The sequence below is a fragment of the Macaca nemestrina genome, chromosome 18, assembly GCF_043159975.1.
Source record: "Macaca nemestrina isolate mMacNem1 chromosome 18, mMacNem.hap1, whole genome shotgun sequence".
Classification (NCBI taxonomy): Eukaryota; Metazoa; Chordata; class Mammalia; order Primates; family Cercopithecidae; genus Macaca; species Macaca nemestrina.
The window spans coordinates 52562824-52590288 of NC_092142.1; the positions used below are offsets into that span (position 1 = coordinate 52562824).

The 27465-nt window shown below is 37.9% G+C and overlaps 1 protein-coding gene across 4 annotated transcripts in view; it reads right to left on the bottom strand.

Moving 5' to 3' along the window:
* Positions 1 to 1240: 1240 nt before the first annotated feature.
* Positions 1241 to 27465, bottom strand: part of LOC105494093 (RPGRIP1 like) — a 114992-nt gene continuing 88767 nt past the window's right edge. For all 4 annotated transcript variants that reach the window (XM_071084536.1, XM_011762198.3, XM_071084537.1 and 1 more), the window contains 4 exons: positions 18876 to 19059; positions 10887 to 10971; positions 5346 to 5479; positions 1241 to 1981 (listed from right to left, as the gene is read on the bottom strand). In XM_071084536.1, coding sequence (XP_070940637.1) covers positions 1869 to 1981; positions 5346 to 5479; positions 10887 to 10971; positions 18876 to 19059 — 516 coding nt within the window. In that variant the 3' untranslated portion in view covers positions 1241 to 1868. The remainder of the gene's footprint in view (positions 1982 to 5345; positions 5480 to 10886; positions 10972 to 18875; positions 19060 to 27465) is intronic.

Genomic DNA, 27465 nt, shown 5'->3' on the forward strand with positions numbered 1-27465 from the left:
ATTACTGCAGGGAATATTATGGGCCTTAATGACACTGTAACTGCATAAAGCCAAAGAAAGCTAGAAAGAGGGGCCAAAAAAATGAGCTCAGAGCCAGCCTAAGTGACAACAAACATGTGGTTGTTTACTAGGATTGGAGAGGTTTAGTCTGCAGATGTTTGTGGTCTCTAGAAGGTTCCAGAGGAATGAGTTATTATGAAGATTTGCCGAGTTGGATGAGAGCAAGATTCTTCTCGGAGATGGCAGGCCCCAGGACAGACAGGCCCAGTGGTATAGACAGAATTTATAGATTTCTGTGGTCAGATCATACTCTACTGGTCCCACAATGTACATCAACAAATTAATATTGTACGGATGTCATTTCAAAGCCTCCTAAAGACGAGAGTCATTATTGAAGCCATTAGAGCACAGATGGTTCAAACTATATGCAGATATTCATACTTGCATTTTTGCATTATAGCTGCTTTTTTTTTCTATTGAACTGTAATGAATTGTCTCATAATCTATTCCATCTTCTTGCCATTAGCAGGCTTTGAATGTTCACAAATAGGAGCAAAGAACTCATTTTCCAGAGCTTTAATCACACAAAGAGGGAATGCCTAATTCTCTAAATGAAATGGTCTGTGATCACTGAAGCAGAGATTTAATATATCACGGCAAATTAGGTAGATTTTAATAAATTACTTATCTCCCTGAATACTTTACATATGCTTAAGAAGGAACATAGCCTGTTTGCAAACAGTGAAAACCCACAGCCTATAAAAATCCTTTGAAGAAAATGACAAATAAAAAAGTAAATTAAAAAATGAAATGCATTATATCCTAGACCTCTAGAGACAATTCCTTTGCAGCATTGATTCACAGCTCCATTAAAAATATCAATTAAATCCTTCAGTGAGATTGGGTAAAAGCTAGAAAATTAACTTTCGGAGCTGCTTTTCGAGGATCTGGTTACCCAGATACACCCCGGCACCGTACTGGCTTGATGTAAATTTAAATAATGATAAAAAGATACTCCTTTCACGTCTAACTAAGCATATCAGAATTTGAGTTATACTTTTCATAATTTCTTTCTATGTCATATGCTGTTTTCAACGTGTAAATTTCACATCTATCTATATACCTATCTCCTTTTTATATATACAGCCTTGGATCCCATATCACCATTACAAATACATGAAAATAATACAAATAGAATGAACTTTTACGAAAGAAAAACAAAAAACTTGCGGTCATTGAATAAGTTGGTGCTAAGTTTCATTCTTTATATTTAATTGATAGAAACTGCATGCATCAAAGAAAATGCATACTGAGCTTTAATGTGCATAAAATGGATATTAGCATTTTAAAGAGGAAGATTAACACATTAATCCAAGTAATTTTCATATATTGCTTCTAATAAAATCTTCACAGTATAAAACTCTTAATGAGGCTAATCATAGGCATTCCATTTAGTGGGACAATTAGGGATAACATAAAAGTATTTCTTTTTCATAGGTTTTCTAAGATTTATGCTTTTGCTTATTAAAAATAAAAATGGGAATTACATTTCAGTTCTTCCTAAGAAAATGTTGCAAATGCAAATAGACTTTCTCATGCTATCATGTAGGTATACATTATTGAGAAGGTACTGCCCATTATGGAGAACTTAAGTCCTGAGGGTTGGCAGTTATGAGAAGGAGGGAGTAGAGAAATAAACAAACGAAAAAGTATACAAAACTTCAACACTTCAAACCCAGGTCTCCCCACTCCCAGCTTCCCATGAATTATGTAGATTATATACACCAGAGTAGTTACAAAAATCTCATGTAGGAGCTTTCATGTGAGCATTTACTCAGGAGTAGGAGATGCTTCTGGAGCAGTTGCTTTCAAGCCTCCAAGTCATCTCTGTATTGCTCGTAGACAGACCGGAGGGCATGGAGAGCTTCGACTGTTACCCTGAGCTTGCCAATACCTTTACCATCTGCTCGTGCATCAAAAACTAGGGAGAAAAGAGCAGGAATGTGTTAATATTGTTCAACAGATTTTTCTTTGGAAAGGCTCGCAGACAGAAACAGTAGTTGAAAAGATGAAAATAGTTCTACAGAAGTCCAAAGTTCACTGGCATCTTGGGTATTTAAAGAATAATCCTTGTCACGTGTGCATGGAGATGAGCATTTGAGACGTACTGCATGGACCTGGACATATTGCTCGTGGGGCTAAAACTAATGAGTTAATCCTGAAGTTTACCTAGTGAAAGCCTCTAGGATAATGACCCTCATATTGCAATCAGAATTTTTAAGCTAGTGGCTGGGTGTGGTAGCTCATGCCTGTAATCCCAGCACTTTGGGAGGCCGAGGTGGGGGGATCACCTGAGGTTGGGAGTTTGAGACTAGCCTGATCAACATGGAGAAACCCCGTCTCTACCAAAAAAAAAAAAAAAAAAAAAAAAAAATAGCTGGGCATGGTGGCGCATGCCTGTAGTCCCAGTTACTCAGGAGGCTGAGGCAGGAGAACCGCTTGAACCCAGGCGGTGGAGGTTGCGGTGAGCCGAGATCATGCCACTGTATTCCAGCCTAGGCAACAAGAGCGAGACTCCTTCTCAAAAAAAAAAAAAAAAAAAAAAAAGTATTTTTAAGCTAGTAAGCAGTAAGTCTAAAGGGAATTTATGATAATCTATACAGTGTTTCAGAATGGCAAATGCTGTATAGATGTTACATGATCATAGCTTGAATTAGTTATTTATCTTTCTGAGGAAAACATTCCATTTAAAATAGATTTTATGTGGAATTAGAAAAGATTAAAATGGCAGACCCAAGAATCTTAAGGTTTGTGGGTTTGAGTATACGTGGGATTTTCTTGGAAGAGGGGCCACTCCTTTCAGAGGTGTCCCAAAGGTAGACTTGGGCTCAAGTGATCCCCACACTGTGGCCTCCCCAAGTGTTAGGATTAGAGACCTGAGCCACTGCACCCAGTCCGGAAGGTGGACTATTTGACGGGAGCCAAGGGCATTCTCTGGGATCGGTGGTGGGAGCCAGATGGGATGCTGATTAAACCCCTGAGACTCCATCCCTTGTGGACAACGATAATGGCTAGTGACTCAAGGCCAGAAACCTGGACTTTCTAAGTTTGATAGCACTTATCACTTATGGGTCTTTATATAGTTTCCTTTTTTTTTTTTTTTTGACAGTGTCTGGCTCTGTCACCCAGGCTGAAGTACAGTGGTGTGATCTCGGATCACTGAAACCTCTGCCTCCAAGGGTCAAGCCAACCACCCACCTTAGCCTCCTGAGTAGCTAGGACTACAGTTGGGCGCCATCATGCCCAGCTAACTTTTACATTTTTTTGTAGAGATGGGGTTTCGTCATGTTGCCCAGGTTGGTCTTAAAACTCCTGAGCTCAAGCAATCCACCTGCCTTGGTCTCCCAAAGTGCTGGGATTACAGGTGTGAGCTACCACACTGGCTTAGTTTCCAGTTTATAATTCCTTGTTGTTTTCCTTGAACTTTAATATATGTGTGTGTGTTTTTTTTCCAAGAAAATTTGTTAGAAAGCCTTAAAACTTGATACATAAAGAGTTAGGTGCAGAAACTGAGCATTGGTGAAGTCAAAATGGCACGAGTGGTCCCCAGCTCATTCTCTGGAGCTGTCATCTCTGCTTTGGGACTTCTCACTTCTATGCTTGCCACAGAACAAAGCAGTAAAATCCCAACCTCACCTATGCCTAATCTTCTGGCTCTTTCCCAAAACATGGCCACAATAGCTGGCTGTGTCAGATCAGTGGGTCATATGTGATCTCACAGAAGAAGATGGGTTGCTAAACAACTGTCTGGAAAAAATGCCAAGAATATAAAGTAGAGATAATTGTGGTATTTTTGTCAGACTTTCTTGGTCCTGGTGGTAGTCTTTAAAAGGGTTCAGGTGAATATTTCAATCCTCTCATCTTTTTCTCTGTGCCAAAGTTGGGACCAACTGCCATGTGGTTAGAAATGTACAGTTTATAAAGATTTCCCAGAAGAAGTTTCTAATTTGGTTATTTGGTCTACTTTGGTTAATTATTTGGCTTGAGCCTGACTTTTGAGCACTTGACACACACCTAGGACAAGCAGCTTGACAATGAACCAGGGCTGAACTACAGCGTAAGCAGAATGCCTGGCTCTTAAGAGGTGCTCACTTCAGTGTTTGTTGAATGCACAAGTGAATATGTAAACAAGTCATGCACATTTTTCCAGAGATGGCTCTGCTAACTCAACAAACGGGACTAGGAATCAGCTTTATTTCTCTATTTACTACATAAAGCCTAGGCCATCTCTGATTATGATTTTAAAAAGTCTCATTAATAAAACAATTTAGCATGTTCTAGAAACAGAAGAATAGAGAATAGAAATTAAGCATTGTTGGGAATCACAACTAGTGAGGTAAAAATCCAGGACAGCACATTTGTCAGGAACAGATCAAATGTCATTACTCCTCACAAATTCCTGGTGGGAAGTAAGGGATCAAAACTACTTCCTTGCTGTGACTGTATCACTACATTGCAACACTGAATTAAAGAGAAGCCTTGAGAAAGACACTATCAGGATCACTCAGAATAACATGCTTAAGGTTAAGTACCTTAGTAGAAATAAGGCTTCCATAAACATTAACAGAATAACATGCTTAAGGTTAAGTACCTTAGTAGAAATAAGGCTTCCATAAACATTAACAGAATAACATGCTTAAGGTTAAGTCTTAACTGAAATGTGGCTTCCATAAACAACCTTGGAAAAACATCTGGCCAGGCTTAGTGGCTCACGCCTGTAGTCCTGGCATTTTGGGAGGCTGAGGTGGGCAGATCACTTGAACCAAGGAGTTCGAGACCAGCCTGGGCAACATGATGAAACCCTGTCTCTATACAAAATACAAAAAAATTTAGCTGGGTGTGGTGATGCACGCATGTAGTCCCAGGTACCTGGGAGGTTGAGGTGGGAGAATTGCTTGAGTCTAGGAAGTTGAGGCTGCAGTGAGCCAAGATTGTACTCCAACTTGGGTGACAGAGCACAACTCTGTCTCAGAAAACAAACAAACAAACAAACAATGGCCAACTTTTTCTCATACCTTCACCCAATACTAAAAAATGAATAATTCCTTGTGAAGCTAAATTAATTATTTTACAATTTCTGTTCATTCAAAGGAAAGCAGGTGGGGAAGGCAGGAAAAGGATATTGGAAGACACTTTAGCTTCAATAAGGCGTCAACTTGAGTTGTAAAGGATTCAAGTAACGTGTGACTCAGCATACTTGGAGCCAGCAAAAAGAAGGTTTCAATAAAGAGTTTGGAGTTCAACAATTGTTGGTTGCACAAACTGAGTAACATTTTCACCCATACCATCGATGTTTTGCTCAATGAGGTCCCTCCCTTCCTGAAACATGTTGGCAAGGTCAATGTGAGCCACGCCAATGTCCTCACACTCCAGGTCCTGCTCATCCTCTGGAGGGTCACTGACCACGGTGAAGCGAATGCTGGTAAGGTAGAGATCAGAGAAAGTCATTACCAAGTGAGAAGAAATCACCACAAGACAAAACTCCCAAATGGGGTGTTATCACTAGGTATAAAATGTTAAAGTTTCCAATTATTACAATAAAAAGAAAGGTACACTAGGTTAGATAAGTTATTATATGAACTATTAGAATTGTTATGAAACACCCAACCTTCAAATGAACACTAATCCACTTTCTAAGCACTGATTAACATTTATCTCTATAATCTGAGAAAATTACTAGGCAAAGAGAAGGACCAGATGTTCATTCTTTTACATACTATCTGATTGTATTTTGACACCTCTACTTTTAAGGCTAAAAGGATGAAGTGAATAAAGACCATGGAGGTTCAATGGTCAGCATTTTCCATAGAAACATAACATTTCCTATAGAAACACACAACTCTGGAGTTGCTACTAAGGACTTTAACAAAACTGTATGTATTCTACAAAACGCAGAGATCATGCTCCCAGGGTAACATTTGAATCATGTTAGATAAATGTTGTAACTCTGCCCAACAGTTATATCAAATGTTTGTATTACTTCAGCAATCTTTAACTTACAATCATAGCATCCAAGTTTTATTTTACTTTAAGACATATAATTGTAGGGTTCTGATGGAACTGATTTGAATTAGTGGCTTTTGCGGAGGCCAAATGCAGTTGGATTGACCAAATGACAGGAATTTACAGTTAAGTACTCTTTTGATATGTCTTGGCAGCATAGCTTAAACCATAGATGCTTGTAAACTTTACCATTTTAAACTTTTCAAAATGTATCCATCCCAAATCAGAAACAAAACAAGAAACATAAAAATCTACATCTCTGAGAAATCATGCCTTGAAAAACACAAATAAAATCCTTTCCAAACGCTTATAGGTAAACATGACAATACATTTAACCAACTTGCTGAAAGTAAGTATTCTACATTGAATTCCTTTACTAAGTCTCTGTTTTTAGCTAGCAATAAGAATTTTTTTTTGTTTTTTGTGTTTTTTTTTTTGAGACAGAGTCTCACTCTGTCACCCAGGCTGGAGTGCAGTGATGCAATCTCGGCTCACTGCAACCTCTGCCTCTTGGGTTCAAGCGATTCTCCTGCCTCAGCCTCCCTAGTAGCTGGGATTACAGGTGCCCACCACCACATCTGGTTAATTTTTGTATTTTTAGTAGAGATGAAGTTTCACTATATGTTGGCCAGGCTGGTCTCCAACTCCTGATTTCAGGTGATCTGCCCACCTTGGCCTCCCAAAGTAATGGGATTACAGGCGTGAGTCACCGCACCCGGCCTGCAATAAGTTTTTACTAGAAAACAGAAATCCTTTAGGTCAAAATCACAGTTAACACCTACTCACAAAATAATTATAGAGAGTACAGATCTTGGCCTTCAATGTGGTACAAAGGAATTTTTATAACATGTATAAGACAGAGGGATTAAGATGGAGTGGTTAAAGGCCTCCATTCTGGGCTCAAATTCCTGCTTTCCTACTGCTTAGCTGTGTGACCTTAGCCATATTACTTAACCTCTCTCATCTCAGTTTCCTTACCAGTGGAATGGAGATAATTATACCTATCTTACAGGGCTCTTGTGAGGATCAAATGAGATGATACAAGTGAACTGTTGCCTGGAACACAGTAAGCACTGAGTAAATGTTTGCTCTTTTTTTAGTAGTATTTTTAATATAGATAGAGCTGCTTATGCTTCTACATTTCTAAGGAGAGAGAAAAACGTGGCATTGGAAAAGCTTGTTTCAATTGAAATTTTAGTTAGATTCCCAAATTATACATTGATTATATCATCCAATTAAGTAAGATGAATGATGATGAAATAAGTTTTCCTAAAATGAATTATGAAAAGAGGAAGAATTAAAACTGCTTAGAAAAGGAGGAATTAAAAGTAATATATAATGCACATATTATAACACAAGACTTACAGAAAAGACTGAGGCTATGAAGACTGTAATAATAATGTTAAGTGTTATCTTCATACAGTGTCTCATATCTAAGGATCATGTCTGTATCACTTTACAAATGCAGACAATTACCTCCACTGAATATATGAGAATTCTGTGGCAAAAGAAAGCCTTCTAAATGCCAGAGAAAGAACTAGAAATTTAAAAATGCAATATTTCTGGCTTTAAATTCTATATAGAGAAAAATGAGATGTCAAAAACAAAATTAAGAAACCAGAAAGTTAAGCTGAAAAGGGAGGAAAAGTACACTAAAATCATTTAAGAATTAAAACTAATTTTTAAAAAATAACGAATAGACACACACAGAATCTTACATCTTCCAACACTGCCAAAACAAAAAGGCAAAACTTTGTTCCATGTCTGGAAGAACGCTTACAGTCTAGTCTGAGGACCTGGATCAACACAGGGGGCAGATGTCAAGCACTCAGGTGGAAGGAAACACAGGAAGTGCTACCTGAGCTACTTCTGCCTCCTCTTCCCACCTCTTTCTCCTGCCACTCTACTTCTCAGTGAGACCAGACTTGCTAACCACCTCTGCCTGGTCCTGGAACACATCTCTCTATACTCCTTCATGCCTGGAGTTCCCTCTGCCCGAAACGATATTCTCTGAGCTTTTTGTGACTTGGCTGAGTCCTCTCATCCTTCATGAACTAGCTTACGTGTCACCTCCTCAGATTCAATGCTGAGGATTCACTGAATTTGATTCAGCTTTCACTGTTATTTTCTATTTTGGCATTTAACTTGTTTGGTTTTCTCTTAGTCTTACTGCAAATGTAATTAGTTTATCTGTCTATTTATTATCATAGTCTGTCTTCCTCAGGGGTGGATCTGTTCAACAGAACACTGTTAACAAGAAAAAACTGAAACCAAAAAGGGACCTTAAGTCAGTGTTAAACTATGACTTCAAATAAATACTGTTTGAAGGCACATTTCAATATATTACCTCCCTTTTAAAGTGACACATGTATATTTGCAGATACAGCATGGGGTGGCATGCAAAGGTACTATATATAATTTATTATACAATGTCTATAACTTTAGACATGTCGGGGAAGATACGTCAAACTTCTCCAACCGTCGCTTTGTAGGTTATCACCAATATTCAACAGGGTTGCTGTCTGAGAAAGTGAATTCTCATAAACTAGGAGCTACTTTAAATAATGTGACCTCTGAATATTTAAAAAAGGTGAGAACGTTTGCTGGAATAACAATTGGCTTTTGGCTGTGGAAAAACATACATGTAAATGCCTATTTCCCTTAGGAAAATGATACTGTTGAGGGAGAGCAGTAAATGGGGCCATCCTCTCCCATGGTGGTTCGAGGAGTGCATGGCCAGTACTCAAACACTCATCCATGGTTGGAAGCCCTGAGCCAGTCACTTGGCACCTGCAACACCTATCTTTCTAAAAAATGACATGAACATTTGTTTCTTTGGCGGGTGTTGACAGAAACAACCATGGGAGAGTGGGAGTCATTACAGTTACTGTGGACTTTTCTCTTTGACACAGGGTCTTGCTCTGTCACCCAGGCTGGAGTACTGTGGCGCAACCATTGCTCACTGCAAGCTTGAACTCCTGGGCTCAAGCGGTCCTTCCTCCTCAACCTTCACAGTAGCTGGGACTACAGGTGCATGCCACCATGCCTGGCTAATTTTTAAAAATGATTTTTAGTAGAGATAGGGGGTCTCACTATGTTGCTCAGGCCAGTCTCTAACTTCTGGGTGCCAGGGATCCTTTTGCCTTGGCTTCCCAAAGTGCTAGGATTAGAGGTATGAGCCACCACACCTGGCCTTTTTAAATTTCTTAATCTATTCTGGTACAAATAAGTGGGTCCTCTGAGGAAAGGCAGGTCTAACATGAAAGCAGAACTTGCTTTTAAATTTTTAAAATAAACACTTTTGGGGTAAAAAAAATTGTCTCCCAATACGTTACAATATGATCTCACATTTCAGAAACAAAGCGAACACAGAGGCAGACAAAGAAGACTGAATAGGCTACTGAATCGCAGCCCAGGACTTGTCCATGGGAACTGAGCTTCATCCTAGACAGCCATGGTGCAGCTCGCTGACCGTAGGGAAGCAGATGCCATGGCCACCGCTGTTTATTCCCTTGTCACTCATGACCTGGGGTGACCCTGGGGGACTGGTGGTTTTGAAGGGGGCCCTGAAAGAAGCTGAAACAAGTCAAACCGGAGTGATTACCATCCTGGAAAAAGTAGAGCCTCAGGCTTAACAGGATTTTACCTTTCCTTCAGAAATAAAAACTGAGATCCAAAGAAATGATGTATTTCAGGAGCTAGTGAAAGAATAGTGATAAAGCTATATTATCAGATCCCAAGAGCTAAGAATTCCAGTGTCTCTTCTTCAAACAGAAGATAAAATGCTAGTTTGGAAGCTCTTTTGAAAAACATGTCTTTAACTTTATGGCCCTCTGGAAAGGAAAGAACTTGAGTCTCCCAAGGCGGCAGAGTCAGTGCTGTTTTTGAGGCAGTGATAGGCTGTGTCATCAGTAGGTCATAAGGCAAGGAGAAGTGGGCAATGGAGACAGAAGAGGTGTACTCAGGCCGAGGGAGGAGGGCCAGCAAGGGGCACTGGAGAAACCAGCTTGCGGTTAACAAGCAGCACAGGGGTAACTCCTCAAACTCTGCGGCAGAAGCTCACACAGAAGCACTAACTTTTTAAGATCAGTTTTTTTTTCTTCTGAAAATTATATACATATATTTTCTCTACTGAACCAGAATTGCAAGGTATCCTATTTAAATTAGAAAAAAATGCCTTCAAAAAATAATAATGAAATGATGGCTTATTAAACAGTGATAGTAAGATACAAATGAGTCTGAAAGGCTGATGAGCCATTACAAACAATAATATTAATGTCACTACTAACAATGATTGCAATTAACACTCACTGTGCGCTACGTGTCAGGTACTATACTATCTGTGTTACATATATATCTCATTTAATCCTCACACCAACCCTCTGTGGTGTTATCATCTCCATTTTAACGTTGAAGAGAGAGAGGTGCAAGAAGGTTAGGTAACTTGTCTGAGGTCAGTCAGCTAGAAAGCAATAAGACAAGAATTTATACCCAAGGCATGTGACTCCAGAGTGCACCCACCTTTCAACCTGTTAGTCTTTACAACTACAGGAGTGGCAACAGGATACTTTATACATGTTGCCCAGTCTTTGGTGTTCAAAGTCCTATAGGATCGTTACAGTTATTTTGTATAGTAGGAAGGGCCATTACATTTCTAGGAAGAAGGCGATCTACAGAGATCCCGAACTCATTCAAGGACACAGAGTGAGTCACAGAACCCCGGTTTTCTGCTTCCTTATCTTGTGCCTTTTATTTTAACCACATCCTGCTACAGAGATCTACTTTATGTAAACCATTAGATAATTTGGACTGCCAAAATGTACCTTCTATTAGGCATCTCTTGTTTTTGTAGTATAGCTTTTAAGAGGTCTCTCTTTGCTTGGTTGTTTTCTTTATCCACGTAGATCACTATACCAAAAGAAAAAAAATTCCAAAAAGGAAGTCACTCAGGAATAGGCTATATTAGTACCATTCTGTATTTTTAAAAATACCTGTTTTTAAAGACACAAGTCATGCCACCTCACTTGTATGCCTGGGAAAAGAAAACAGCTCCAGAAACCAGAATCAAATCTGAACAGTCATGTGATCTAATGTCATGTCACTGGCAGGTTTATGTGCACACTGTCAGAAAAGATACAAGCAACATCTAAGAGTGCCACATCACTGTCACTGCCTGTTAATGGCACTGGCAGTCATGACAGTAAAAGCCAACGGTCTTTATTGCTTTGTATTTGAGGGATTTACTGCATTTTCTTTCACCCAAGAAGCAAGTGATAATGATAATGTATGGCAGAGTGCTTGTCCTTCCTGACAGCCTCAGTAATTTAATCCTTCTCTCCTGCCACAACATGCAATAAAAGAGGCGTCTAGTGCATTGGGTTGAGGAAATCCACAGGCTGACACCTGCTGGTTAGGGGTATGGGAGAGAAAGGTGCAGGGAGAGAAAGGCTTTTTAGGGTGTAAGGTTTTTGGTTTTAAAGGCACATGCTGGCTTCGAGGAATGTGGCCAGACTTCACTTGGCTGAAGCATGAGATTAGATAACGGACCTCAAGTCTCAACAGAAAGAAGATGGTAAACTCTTGACATTGTAAGTAAGCATCTGCACTTTGGGAAAATGGCATCTCAATGTGCGAACACTACAATTTTCCTCCTGATTATCTTTTCTCAGTTCGGCAGCCTTTCAGCCATGCATTAGCTTCTGAAGGCATTTCCTTTTCATATGCCATTTTGTATGTAAAGGCTCCCCTGCGACCAGATCTCAACTTAGAGATTATCCCTGGTCAAAAGCACACAAAGGGTGAAAGATATCATGATAATTCTAAAGCCAGTTCTCCTTAGGCTGTGCCAGGAACAAACATCTTTTATGTTGAAAATGTTTCCCTGAACAATTTTAGTTCAATTCCAAATTATGATGCTATCAACTCATTTGTTTGGCTCAGTTGAGCAAATATTAACTGAGGGCCAAAGGCACTGAGTAGGCACATAGTGGGAGAGACATAAAGGTACAGGTATAGGGGTGGGTTAGTGGTTTCAGAGAAGAATCATCCAAGACATAATAACCAAGTTAATAATCAACTCTGGATAGCCAAAGTCAAACATGAGCTCCTAGCTTACTGCTCTTTGCATGGTATCATATTAGTAAATGTGGCTAGTTATATAAGTTACTGAAGTTTATAGAAATCAATACAGATTCAAAGGTTCAGAGTATTTTGTTTTATTTCTCAATGCCAAAAAGTCATGCTAACAGATCACTGGAAGATAGTACTTTGTTTTTTAGAAGCTGCTAGTTACACAATGCTAAAGGGGAACTTTTTTTCCAAATGGGATTTTTTTTTTTTTTTTTTTTTTTTTGCTGTTAATTACCAATTCAAGATATGGTACACCATATTGTTTTTGACTTCAGAGTTGTAAAGCTTTTATGTCATACTGGCTTCCATTGTTTGAAGACAAGGGTAATCTCAGTGGTTAAATAAAAAAGACTGAATTTAAAATGCCAGCATTCAAATAAAGGGTCTTCCAATTAAACCTAGACCAGATGTGATAAATTTCAATGGCTTAAAACTTTTTTTATTGTGGCAAAATATGCATAACATAAAATTTACCATCTTAAATTAACAGTTAAGTATTCAGTTTAGTGGCATTAAGTACCTACACATTGTGATACAACCGTCACCATTATCCATTTCCAGAACTTCTTCATCTTCCCAAACCAAAACTCTATACTCATTAATCAATAATTTTCCATTCTTCCCTCCTCCCAGCCCGTGGTAACCACTTTTTGTCTGTATGAATCTGACCACCCGAGGTATGTCATGTAAGAGGAATCATACAGTATTTGTCCTTTTGTGTCCAGTTTATTTCATTTAGCTTTGGTGTTCTCAAGGTTCATACATCTTGTAGCATATGTCAAATTTCATTTCTTCTTAAGGCTGTACAATATTTCATCATATGTATATACCACATTTTGTTTATCCACTTACCCTGTGACACACATCTGGATTGTTTCCACCTTTGACTATTATGGGTAATGCTGCTCTAAACACAGGCATACAAGTATCTGAGTTCTTGATTTCAATTCTTTTTGGTATATAACTAGAAGTGAAATTGCTAGAGCATATGGGTCATTCTAAATTTACTTTTTTTTTTTTCCTTAGAGATGGAGGTCTTGCTCTGTTACCCAGGCTGGAGTGCAGTGGTGTGATCATAGCTCACTGCAGCCTCGAACTCCTGGGCTCAACTGAACCTCCCACCTTAGCTCTTAGCCTCCTCCTGGTAGCTGGGACTACAGGTGCACATCACCATGCCCACCTAATTTTTGTTTTTTGTAGAGATGGAGTCTCCCTATGTTGCCCAGGCTGATCTTGAACTCCTGGCCTCAAGTGATCTTACAGTCTTGGCTTCTCAAAGTGTTGGAATTACAGGTCTAAGCCACCATGACTGGCCTAATTTTTCTTTTTAAAACATCCTTACCATTGAAATTGGTTTTAAAAAGTGGTGTCATTGGGGATTCCCTATGCTTCTGCTTTATCCAGTTGGCCAGCATACTATATTTCCTATTCTCTTAATAAAGATAAAAATGACTGCCACTATTTACTGGGTAATATTTATGTGCTAGGTACTACACTCAATACTTTTATTGTCATCATGTAGGTTAAGAACCTGACCCACATTTTACAGATGATTAAATGGATCCAGAGAAGGTTAGGAGTTTGCCCAAGACCACCTAGTTAGAATGCGGCAGAGCCAGAATTTGAATCCAGCAATATTAGCCTCAAGAGTCTGCTCTCTTAACCTCCATGCTACATAACCTCTCCTCCTTCCATGTGCAGCCAAAGTTTTCCTGTTTAAGCTCTGGTCATTTTGTTAACACAAGGCTAGAGGGTAAGAGAATGTTTCATAACAGTATCAAGGGAAGTCACTTCATTTTCTTTTGTTTCATAAAGGAATATTGCTTAGATATACCTAGCCTAGGTGTGTCAAATCATATTTCTTGGCAGAAAACTTTCAAAATATTCTTTTTGAAAATACTCCAGCTACTTACCAATAAGCTTAGTTCTCCAAAAGTGTACCAAGTTGGAACTCTCCTGCTTCCACAAACAAGGCCTAGATTGGGCATCTTTATCTAGCCCAACGGTTCTCAGTCTTCATTGTATATCACAACCCCTTAAAGGGCTTGTTAAAATGCAGATTATTGAGTTGTATTCCCAGAGTTTCTAGTTCAGTAGGTCTGGATGAGGGCCTAAGAATTTGCAATTCTAACACATTTCCAGCTTCTGTTGCTGCTGGTGGTGAGGGTTCTACACATTGAGAACCATTGTTTGGCCCAATATTCATTTGCCAAATTTTTAAATGGGATCAGGAGATAGTGAACACTTTTGGGTTGAATACTGTGGGAAACAGGAACACTTTGGCCGCCTCTCATTATGTCATGATATCCTATGACTAACCATGGTTCATCTGGTATTCTAAAATCCTAGATGGTTAAAAAAAACTTACAATTTCAAAACCTGAAATACATCCTATAAAAAGTGACTCTGGTGATTATTAAAAGTATCAGAACTCTCCAAAAGTTAAGGTATTTACCTTTCATTCCCCCCAGAAATCACATTTGTTTAGGACTTGTATGATTTTGACATAAACTTACTGAAAGCATATGTCTCAAAAAGGATACAAACTAGTAGTCCAAATACTTTAGTTGATCTTCAGTCAACTACCATTAAAAACATATCCTTTACTTCTGCAAGCTGGATAAATCCTTATATTCTGTTATCAATGTCATATGGCAGAGGAAATGCAGATGGCTTAATTATAAGGAGTTGATAACCTTGAATCTCAGATAATGTTTGTATTAAAGAGTTATCATCCCTATCATCCTTATCTTTGTCAAATTTCTCCTCCTATTAGTCACAAAATCTGATGTTTTACATCATCTTCATCTTTTGAATTAAACTTCAATTGTTCCAAAAGACAGACTGTTCCAAAAGACAGACTGTTCAGAGGCTAAGGGTCCAGACCTGTATAAGTCTTATAAAAACTTTGGATGATTTCATTAATCTTTTTCTTCCCACTGTCAATTCCATTGTAGGCTTTATTTGGCCCAGACAACATTCTTCAGACCTACCATTAATCTTATTTTTTCCCAAACTATTTTCTTGCTTTCTCAGCATTCTCTGAGCAAAATTTTCAGGCCCAATAAAATACAAATGTTTTGTTCTTGATACCACTGTCTGGCAAGTAAATTCAATTTTAGTTTTTCAGTGTTGGTATTCCTAAGATATATATATATATATATATTTTTTTTTTTTTTTTGAGATACAGTCTCTCTGTCACTCAGGATGGAGTGCAATGGCACAACCTTGGCTCACTGCAACCTCCGCCTCCTGGGTTCAAGCGATTCTCCTGCCTCAGCCTCCTGAGTAGCTGGGATTACAGGTGCCTGCCGCCATGCCCATCTAAGTTTTGTATTTTTAGTAGAGACAGAGTTTCACCATGTTGGACAGGCTGGTCTCAAACTCGTGATCTGCCCGCCTCGGCCTCCCAAAGTGCTGGGATTACAGGTGTGAGCCACTGTGCCGGGCCAATTTTTGTATTTTTAGTAGAGGCGGGGTTTCACCATGTTGGCCAGGCTGGTCTCGAACTCCCAACCTTGTGATCCGCCCACCTCAGCCTCCCAAAGTGCTGGCATTACAGATGTGAACCACCATGCCCAGCCAGGAGATATATATTTTCTTTGTGTGTAGGTTACACTGGTTTTAATACCTCTTAATAAAGGCTGAATTCAATTATGAATAATCTAGGGGATCACTAGTCTACATCTCTCATTTTATGTACTTAATTTGGGCCTGAACATACAAGTCTCTTTTGTACAGATTCAAGTCACAATGTAGGGTAAAATCATTGCTAGGTTCAGCTAACCTCTCTACTGCATGGTGTTCAAACAGAAGATAGCATGTACTAATTGTCCTCTAAATTATCCATTTGAATTAAAAAGTTTGGAAATAAAATTACTTTCATTAATATTTAATGAGATTTGGAAGATCTAAGTCTACATTACATTGACCTTCTGTATCAGGTAACAAGTGAATGGTAAATCATTACAATAATTACATGAGATAGTTACTTATTAACCAAAGACTCAAGGAGATCCCCCTGCAATGGAGGTGCAAATATGATAATTTGAAAATAAACATCTTCATTATGTCATACTTAAATGAAAAATAAAACATTCAACAAGCTTAATATTAATTATTTCTCAAATTTGCTGATGACCTAGGAGCTCATTTTTTCAGATATAACAGATATAAAACAGCATTAGTTTGCTTCTAAGCACGGAGTACATTCCTTTCCCCTCCTCCCAGAAAAATATCCTTAAAATTATTTTCAATTAATCTTGAAAATTCTACACAGTCAAATCTCATTAGATAGGAAAAGAAACCAAAAAAAGGTATAGTAAACACTTTTACTGAATTCATTTCTAACAGATTACTGGTTTCCTTGCTGCTATCAAATGATTAATTCATTAGAAACATAAGTAACTGTTAACATACCAATTAGACAATAAAATACCCTGCAGTAAAGGGAAAAAACAAACCAAAATGCACCAACAGGCTGGGCATGGTGGCTTATACCTGTAATACCAGCACTTTGGGAAGCTGAGGCAGGTGGATCACTTGAGGTCAGGAGTTTGAGACCAGCCTCGGCAACATGGCGAAATCTCGTCTCTACCAAAAATGCAAAAATTAGCTGGGTGTGACTGCGTGTCCCTCTAATCCCAGCTACTTGGGGGGCTGAGGTGAAAGGATCGCTTAAACCCAGGAAGTGGAGGTTGCAGTAAGCCAAGATGGTACCACTACACTCCAACCTGGGCAAAAGCCTCAGACCTCAAACAGACCTAGAGGTAACCATGTGAGAATGTAAAAAATTTGGGCCATTTAAGCATATATCACAGTTTGATCTAAAGAAAGATCTGTATTGCTCTTCAAGCAAATGGAAACATCTATTCCTTGACATGGCCAAGTTTCTCAATACACAATTAATCTCTAAAAAACAATTTTGTTGCCAGTCCAACCAAATATTCTACTGCTGACCTTTACAAAGAATAATACAAAAGCCAAAGAGTTTGTCATTTTTCTTGGAGTATCTTTCTTAAAACTAGTTGACTGAACAGTTCTTTCATTATTAATAATATTTTGATATGGTTTTCTTTTCTGGTATTCTGCAATTGAGGATTTCCAGGAAGCCTGAGAAAATACTTTTGGAAATGTTTTCTTTATATTAAGTGCATGAAATGAAGGAGGAATCAGATTCTTGTCCTGTCCACACCACTTATTTCACATGTGATTTCTTAACACACCTGTTATTGTAGAATTTAAGCTGCAGTGGATCTTAGAAAGCACCTTACTTTTCAAATAAGAAACTAAGGAATCATGAAATTTAAACATCTTGCCTTAGTTCACATAATAGTAAAAATTGGGGATACAGGGAGGACTAGACCACTAGGCCACATCTCTGGATACTTAAGACTACTGTTTTGAGGAATGAACATATTTCTAAAAATGCCAGATGGGGGGAAAAAAAGGTAATCATGAGCATTTGTAATCCTGCTGATACAACAGCATGGTTATACTGTTGATTAAAATGCAATTTCTAAGATTAGTAAGGAAAAAATAATGATGAACTAGCATGAGATGGCCTATTTTGCTAAAAATAGCATGACACTCCATTTTTATGGTTTGTTTTAATGTAGAGCTCTAGGAGAACATACTAAGCTGTTTTAGCTTAGGGTCATGGTAGCCTGATATTATTTTTTATTTCTCTCCAATTATATACTAACAATCACACAATAAAGTTGATTGATCTCAGAATTTATAGGGTACCTGTCGGGTCTGTGCTGGTGTGGTAAACTTACATGTCAATTGGCTGCTAGATCAAGCCCTAAGACAGAAAACCTGCCTGCTGCTATGAATGGATGTGTGTGCTATATGATGAAAGGTGTAGTAAGAATTTACGCTTCACTCAATTAAAATCTTGAACATCTAGACACTGAGAGAGATATACACACGTCTTGTAAAAACATCCATGTGATGACATTGATCAGAAAGGTAGACAAAAAATAGGACATTGAAAGCTTTGAATCATATGATTAAAAAACTACTTCTTTGAAAGATATTTCTTTGAAATATCATATATTTAAATTAAATTCCTAATTATAGACCCAGCTGACATTTTTCTGTTGAACTGTTATATAGCAGGACCATCTTAGAAATATTTTTTCACATTGTTTTGTTTTCTCTTAACTTTGGTATTACCTCAACTTTCTTTTCCTTTCTTTTTTGAGACAGGGTCTCACTTTGTCACTCAAGCAAGAATGCAGTGGCAAGATCTTAGCTCACTGCAGGCTCACCCTCCCAGGCTCAAGCAATCCTCCTGCCTCAGCTTCCTGAGTAGCTGGGACTATAGGCGTGCAACACCATGCCCGGCTAATTTTTGTATTTTTTTTTTTTTTTTTTTTTTTGTAGAGACGAGGTTTCGCCATGTAGTCCAGGCTGGTCTGGAACTCCAGAGCTCAAGCGATCCACCTGTCTTGGTCTTCCAAAGTGCTAGGATTACAGGTGTGAGCCACTGTGCCTGGCCCAACTTTATTTTCTTAATCTTTATGCTACTGGTTTGACTTTTATTAATCAATTCTGACAAGACTTCCATGAATTTATGTGAACATTAGAGAAATAAACTTTCTCTCTGTTCTTTCTGTTTCTTTCATAAATAAAAAAGACAAACATAAAAGTCTGCATTACAAATGAATCATACATACCATTGCTATAGTTATAGTAGACCCACTGCCCACTCTTGGGTTTTGGAAGCGACACGGGTGTCTCTTCAGCAGGAAGACTGTAGAATCGACACTCAACGAACAGCCGTTGGATAGTGTCATCCATGGTTACTTGAGAATCATTAAGGCTTAGAGCTATGATCTCAATCCGAATTTTTTCTGATGGCTGTTTAAAGAGCAAAAACAAAATAAAACAAATAAATAAAATAATTGAACAAAAAGATCCACTATTACTTTCCACCATCAATTTTAAATAAAACACGAAGGCCAATGGGCTTCTTTTCTTGAATGCAATGTACACTACTGTATGTTACACATGATAGATTATTCACGACAGAGAGCGAGAATGAGATTCTAACGCCCCAGGGTTTGAAGTTAACAGTGTCATGGCAATAGTCTCCTGATTTACATTTGAGGCTATAAATACCCCACTAGTAGTCTATCAGGAGTGAAGATTATGAGATCTTCATCTCCGATTGCTTTCAGAATGACAAGTTGTCCTTGTTTCAAACTATGTAATGAAGTACGTGTTTATCACTGCTTTTACTTAATCTACAGTACCTGAGAAAGTTTCAGTTATTCAGAGATCAAAGCCTGTTGAACACTTTATAGGTATTATGCTAATACGTGTAGCTATATGAATCAATATTAACAGAGCAGAAACTACAGTTCATTCTCTCATATTCTGTCATAATATATTTTGTTCAATAAATAATACATTTTGAAGCAAAAGAAACAATTTTATGTCAACTTGAACATTTTCTCACAATTTATTTTTAATTTTATTTTTACAAAATTAACAACTAAAATGGTGTTTATTTAATTTTCACTTTAATCCTTGCTTAATAGATTTTGGTGTCATAGACATTAACATGGGAATTACAAATGTTTCCTTGAGTAATGATTTCAAATAATTAATAGACTAGGATTAGAAATTGTATCACACATCAAGATAACTCCTCAGTTAAATCTGTTTTTTATAATTTAAAGTTTGTCTTTTAGTATCAAAATCCTATTTTACTAAATTTAGAGACATGCTATAAATTATATAACTTCACATAACAATTAGAAAAACCTGAAAATAAGACCTATTTTACGACCAGCTTTTAGGAATTCATTGTTAAATGTAAATCAGTGTGTAAATTCACCATAGTGGTTACTTAGATATTTCAAAGCATATAATTAATCAAATTGAAAAGTATAAGTATCCTATTGTAAAAATATTACCATAAAGAACAATTTCCATTGCTGTCAAACCCCCTCAATATTTGATGAAGTAATTTTACCCCCTTCTTTCAAAAGACATTTTCTTTTATTATGTATTCTAAGACACTTTAACTAAAAACCCAAATCTGAATATTTCAATAAGGTTATTTTATTATTCAGTAGATTCATGGAAATTTTACTAGGATGACAGAGAAAATTCCACACCATTCTGTCTCCACTAATACAGGTACAAGGCTGCAGCTGGCAATATTACTAGGATTAGCATAGTATGATGAAATATTTAAAGGAAAATTTTTTCTAAAACCTAATAAATCAAATGACTGCCAAATGTCATTAAAGTGATGGTCTTTGACTTGAATATGCTTTTCATATTCAAATTTGAAAAGAAAGAGATGAAAGCCTGGAAAGGTTACTCGGTTTCAACTAATAACCTCAAGCCCTCTCCGTTCACGTGCATAAAAAATGAAGTTGGCTCTATTGTCTAATCTCACTTCAGAAAACCCCTTCTCTGCTCGTTGAAGACTACATGGTAAAGAAAATATTTTAAATGATATATTTTTTCTTAAAATGTATTATGGTTGTGAAAATACTGTAATACATATATTTTATAATTCTGGTCTAAGTGCAGCATACTGTATAGTTAATTCTTCTACATAAGTTGGAATTTGACAAACTTAGAATTATTATAGCAATAACATCTTATAAAACATTTATGTTTCTGCACAAAAGAATTAAAGAAAACTAGCTACAAAAAGAAAAAAAGTGGTATACATACTTATTTCTACTCTGTGAAAATAGGAATTCAAAATTGTTTATCACAGAACCTAATAAAGAAGTAAACGAACTTGTAAATAGCAGGGGAATCAAATTTATCTAAGTGGTTATTTTATTAATAATATATTAGCTATACAATCCCCATATGAAAACTTGCATTATTGTAAGAACCAATTTAGGCTGTCAAATAAGACTACATGCAACTCTTTGAAGTTTAAAATACAATCCTAGATAAAAGTATTCACTTGGATCCCAGCCAAAACACAAAAACAAAATAACAAAACCCCAAACACCAAAACAACAAAAAAGAAATCTCACTGTATTATCAAAAAAGTCAAGAACTTTAAAATTCTTTTCATGATGTCCATCTTATGTCTGGTCAATTTTTTATATTTATTTGTGTGTCTCTACATTACTGCCATTACTTCGATCAAATGTCCTTTTTAATTCTCTGACCAATACACCTGGCAGAAATGATCAGTTACTGTTTCTTCATTCATTTAATGCTACATGAATCAACTTGGAATAAATCCAAAAAGGGGTAAATTTTAAGCAGCTTTTACCTGAGAAAGTAAGCGCTAAATAAAGAATTTTTCCAAACATAAATTTTGACAAACGAAGCTAGACAATTTATTTTTCAGCACTGGAACAATTCTAGTTGTGTTCAAGCCCCTCTGATTAAAAAGTTCAACCAGATTTTGTATAAAGATCTGAAGACTGGCCAGGCGCAGTGTCTCATGCCTGTAATCCCAGCACTTTGGGAGGCTGAGGCGGGCAGATCACGAGGTCAGGAGTTTTGAGACCAGCCTGGCCAACATAGTGAAACCCCGTTTCTACTAAAATTACAAAAAATTAGCTGGGAGTGGTGGTGGGTGCCTGTAGTCCCAGCTACTTGGGAGGCTGAGGCAGGAGAATCGCTGGAACCCAGGAGGCAGAAGTTGCCGTGAGCTGAGATTGCGCCACTGCACTCCAGCCTGGGCGACAGTGTGAGACTCTGTCTCAAAAAAAAAAAAAAAAAAAAAAGAAAACTTTATCTCAACATGTCAGAAATGAACTCATTCTTGCTCCTCTCCCCCAATCCTATTCATCCTGTGTTATTTCCTACCTCAACTGATGACATCACCATCCACCTAGTCCCCTACAACCAGGAGACATAGCAGCATCCTTGCCTTTCCATTTTTCTCACACCCACTATATCCTAAAGATCACCCATTCCTGCTCATTATACTTTCTAAATATCTCCACAATTGGCCAGGTGCAGTGGCTCATGCTTATAAATCCCAGCATTTTGGGAGGCTGAGGGGGGCAGATCGTTTCAGCCCAGGAGCCCAGGAGTTGGAAACCAGCCTGAGCAATACGTCAAAAACACGTCTCTCCAAAAAACAAAACAAAAACCACACACACACACACACACACACACACACACACACACACACACACACACACAAACTGGCCAGGCCTTGGAGTGGCATGTGCCTGTGGTCCCAGCTACCTGGGAGGCTGAGGTGGGAGGATTGCTTGAGCCTGAGAAGTTGAGGCTGTAGTGAGCCATGATCGAGCCACTGCACTCTATGCACTCTAGCCTGGGTCACAGAGTGAGACCCTGTCTCAAAAAAAAAAAAAAAAAAAAAAAAAAAATCAATGATTTACTGAATTGTTGAAAGCATATGATATTTCAGACATTGTTTTAACTGTTGGGGATATAAAGAAAAATACGATGCTGTTTCTTTTCTATTTTTTATCTCAAGAGAATATGCTAAGTTCCCATGGGGGTAACTAATACAATAGCTTCCTAGTTATTAGAAGGTAGAAATCTGACAGAACAAGGAGGGAGAAAATAGAAGGATCTGACATAAGAGATTTGAGAGCGAACTGGTAGCCGATTGATGAGCGTTATGAGACTGTAAGCTCAGTGACGGTAGGGACTATTAGATTGCTCACTGCATTATGTAGTACACAATAAACAAGTGGATCTACTCTCATGACAGAGACAGGTGAGGCACTCATCTCTAATCTCTGGTCTGCAGTCCCAACCATTCTCCTTACTGTAGCAGAACCAATCAAATATCATCTTTCCGTCTGAAAAATCTTCCTATTGCCTTACACTCTAGCCACTCCTTTAAACTTGCGGTGTGCTATTTTATATTGCTCAGTTTTTGCATCTGTTATTTATTGTGTGAAATCTTTTCCATCAAAATTCTACTCCTGTGAGGCCCTGAACCACACATCCTCTCCTTTATGGCAGTAATACTGATCTCCAGGAACGAGTTGGTTGTTTCCTCCTCTGGGCCCTCACTACCCTTCTCCATCACATTGTACTACATGGAACCGTTCACATATCTGCCTCTCTCTATAGACTCTGGGTTTCAGGAGGGCAGGACCAATATCTTACTCATTTTTTGCTACTTCACATCCTCCCCAACATAGGCTCTCAATAAATATTTAATGAAATAGTGGAGACTATATATCTTTTATATATTCAGAATATCTTTTATTTTTCTTCAGGGTCTTGCTTTGTTGTCCAGGCTGAAGTTCAGTGGCAAGATGACGACTCACTGCAGTCTCAATCTCCCAAGCTCGAGTGATCCTCCCATCTCAGCCCCCTGAGTAGCTGGGACTAGACGAGCAAGTCAACATACCCAGATCATTTTTAATTTTTTTTTTGTAGAGATGGGGTTTCACTATGTTGTCTGGACTGGTCTCAAACTCCTGGCCTGAAGCAATCCTCCCACCTGGACCACTCAAAGTGCCAGGATCACAGGTGTGAGTCACAGTGCCCAGCCTAGAATATATTTTATTTATTGCCAGAACTATGTGAAGCTGCAGGTATTATTGCCTTCTTATTTAAAAAATATTTATTACGGCTGGGCGCGGTGGCTCATGCCTATAGTCCCAGCACTTTGGGAGGCCAAGGCAGGCAGATCACGAAGTCAGGACATTAAGACCATCCTGGCTAACACGGTGAAACCCCGTCTCTATTAAAAATACAAAAAATCAGCTGGGCATGGGGGCACGTGCCTGGTACTTGGGAGGCTGAGGCAGGAGAATCACTTGAACCTGGGAGGTGGATGTTGCAGTGAGCTGAGATCGTGCCACTGCACTCCAGCCTGGGCGACAGAGTGAGACTCCACCTAAAAAAAGAAGGATATTATGTGCCTCTATGTTTTGGGGAGTGGTTATTATTAACTGCTGACAAATATATAGAACTCTTGCTCTCCTAGATTTTAATGAAATAAGACTATCGCAAGACAGCTGAATATTGTTGAATCTAAGTGGTAGGGTACTATTATTTCTACTTTTCTGCATGTTTGAAATTTTTCATCATAAGAAAATGGGGAAAAGTTTCACTCAGGTGAATTGGAAGAGGTCCTAAATAATATACTGATTCAAATGACAGTAATTGAAGCAAAGGCTTTTAAAGAGATGAATAATAATGGTTGTTCAGAATTACTAGAGCAACATAACGGGTCATTCCTCTGCAGGCAATCAGCATCCTTTGATACAGGAAATTGGCCAGACAGCATAGGCTTTAGACTTTTCCTGTTTTGTTTCCCCTCTATATGTATGAACTTTTGTTACCAGGTAAGATGCTTCTTCTCAGTTCTCTTTTTCTTGTTCACCAATTACCCTATTAGCGTCGTCAGTCAGCAAGATGTCAGTATCAGCATGTAAAAAGAACATTTGTAAATTTTGATTGTGCGCTGGCTGTGGTGGCTCACGCTTGTAATCCCAACACTTTGGGAGGCCGAGGCAAGTGGATCACTCGAGCCCATGAGTTTAAGACCAGCCTGGCCAACATGGTGAAACTCCATCTCTACTAAAAATACAAAAATTAGTCAGGTGTGGTGGTGTGTGCCTGTAATCCCAGCTACTCGGAGGCTGAGGCACGAGAATCTCTTGAACATGGGAGGCAGAGGTTTCTGTGAGCCGAGACTGCGCTACTGCACTCCACCCTGGGTGACAGAGTGAGACCATGTCTCTCGGAAAAAAAAAAAAAAAAATTTTTTTATTGTGGTGAACAGAAGTCATTCAAATAAGAACTGCATGCAACTTATTTTTAGTTGTCTGTATAGATGGACACTATATATTATGTGATTAAATGATCTAGAAATGTGATGACAGCTTATATTACTCTAAAAAAATAAATTATAGCTCTTGTGATTTTGGCTCAATTCCACTATTGCTCCTGACTGATGATAATTCATATTTTGGATCATATTTTTCTATGTGATCTAAAGTGTTTACTTAGGCTTATTATTGGCATGCTTAAAATTTTCACGTCCTACTTCACAGGATTGTGCGGAATTCTTCCTCTGGTTTCAGCCCTCACAGCAGCCACCCTGGAGTTGAATTGTTGGGCTTCTGAAAACTAATTCAACCTGACAACCCTTAAAAACAGTACTGCATAATTGAGAATGGCCTATGATAAAGGTCTTGCAACTTGTTTCAGTCAGTTATATTTAAATCTAGTTATGGTGAGATTACGGGTGAGCTTAATTGCATTCCAAGTTTCTGCAATGAATAGGCATTTCTTTAACTTTTTATTATAAAACATTTCAAACATGAGAAAGTAGAGAAAATAATTTGGCATATTCAAGTAGTCAGCCATCTCAAACAGATGTTACCATTTTTCTATAACTGATTTAAGTCTTTTTATTGTTGTTGAAGAAATAAAATATTTCAGATACAGGTAAAGCTACCAGCTGCCAAATCGCTTCCCCTCCCTTCCTCATTCCCCCACGGTTACCACTATCTTGAAGTTGGTTGTATCATTCCCAAACATGCCTTTATATTTCCTACTACATATGTGTATATCTATAAACAACATACAGTATTGTTTTCTGTTTTTTGGTTTTATATTAGTGGTATCACACTCTTACTAATCATTCTGCAATTTCTGTTTTTTTATACTCAGTACTATATTTTTGAGATTTATTCATATTTATTTTTCAAATCCAACTTATTCATATTAACTGTTGTATAGAATCCTATTTATATTGCATATATAATCTACAGTACATTTATTTACCTGCTGATGAACAATTACATTGTTTAAAATTTTTTTGCTATTACAAACAATGTTGCATTGAATATCCTTTTATGTTTTCTTGTATACATGCATGATTCCCTTAGGAGCAGAATTGCTGGGCAATAGGTAAGAGAATTTCAACCATAAAGGATTATCAAATTATTCTCCAGATAACTATAAATTGGAGTATTTTATGTATTTTATATTTATAAAAATACTGTATATGTGTGTGTGTGTGTGTGTGTGTGTGTACATAGATGGAAATAAAGCTTACCTGTAGGAGCCACAGTATGTAGAACTTGTTACTTTGTAACAAAACAACAGAGACAAAATGGAACTAGAAGGCCAAGATCTACATCAATGCTCTTGAAGAGTACACATTTTAATTGGGGTGAGCTCTAAGACAAGCTCAAAACACAGTTGGTTAAAACAATCAGACTTAACCACTGGTATTGACAGAGCCATATGTAAGTAGGGTAGGAATGCATATTAATTAATGGTGATTCTTACAAGTTCCCTTCTTCAGGCTGGGCATGGGTAGAGACATCATCTCAAAGACTCAAAAAAGTCTCCTTGAGTCCCTCACACTAGGCTCCAAAGCTTCCTCTTACATTGTGCATCAAATCCACTCTTCATACGAGTTCTGGTTAAAGCATTTTGATTGTTTTAAACAATAACTTTTTAGGGGAAATAAATACATAGAAAGGTGATGTCTCCAGAATCTCAAACTGTTAAGGCAATAAGGTTTTTAACAAACAAAAGAAAACCACCCAGTTGTCATCAGTGGCAGTAATCGATCTTTTCTAACATGTTCTGTTAAAATGTACTATATTAAACAAATAAGGTAAATGTTGCAAACTTCAGTGATGGGGATCAAAACAGTGCTAGCTTTAAGAGTGCTTACTTTTAGAACATTGTCACGGTGTCCTTATATACCCTATAAATTACTATGTCTATGCAGTGACTTGGATTATTTTTTCCTACCCTAATATCAAATTAATCTCAATATAATTATGCCAAATAATTATAAATTGGTATTATTTTATCACCATAAAAATGGTGTGTGTGTGTGTATAAATAGATACAAACCTGAGGGACATGACACATTTCCATCATTAACTGTGGTTTACTATGGCAGCAATGTGAAGCAAGGAGAATTTTAAAAATCACCCTCAATTTCAGGTGATTTTGATCTGCTACTCTCCTTTCACCATCATTGAGAACAGATGTTGTAGTATGGTGGCTCTCGATTTTGGCTGCACATTAGAATCACCAGGGGAGCTATAAACAAAATTCTGACTTAATTTATCCAGGTGGAGCCTGCGCCCTGGCATTTAACAATGCTCCCCAGATGATTCTAATGTGCAGCCAAGGGTGAAAAGTACTGCTTTTATCTAAAGCTATGGTTCTTGCACTTTAGCATACCCCAGAATCATTTGATAAAACACAGATTGGTGGACTCCATAGAACTTCTAATTCATTAGGTCTCCGGTGGGGCCAAGGATTTGCATCTCTTACAAATTCTCAGGTGATGCAGACGCT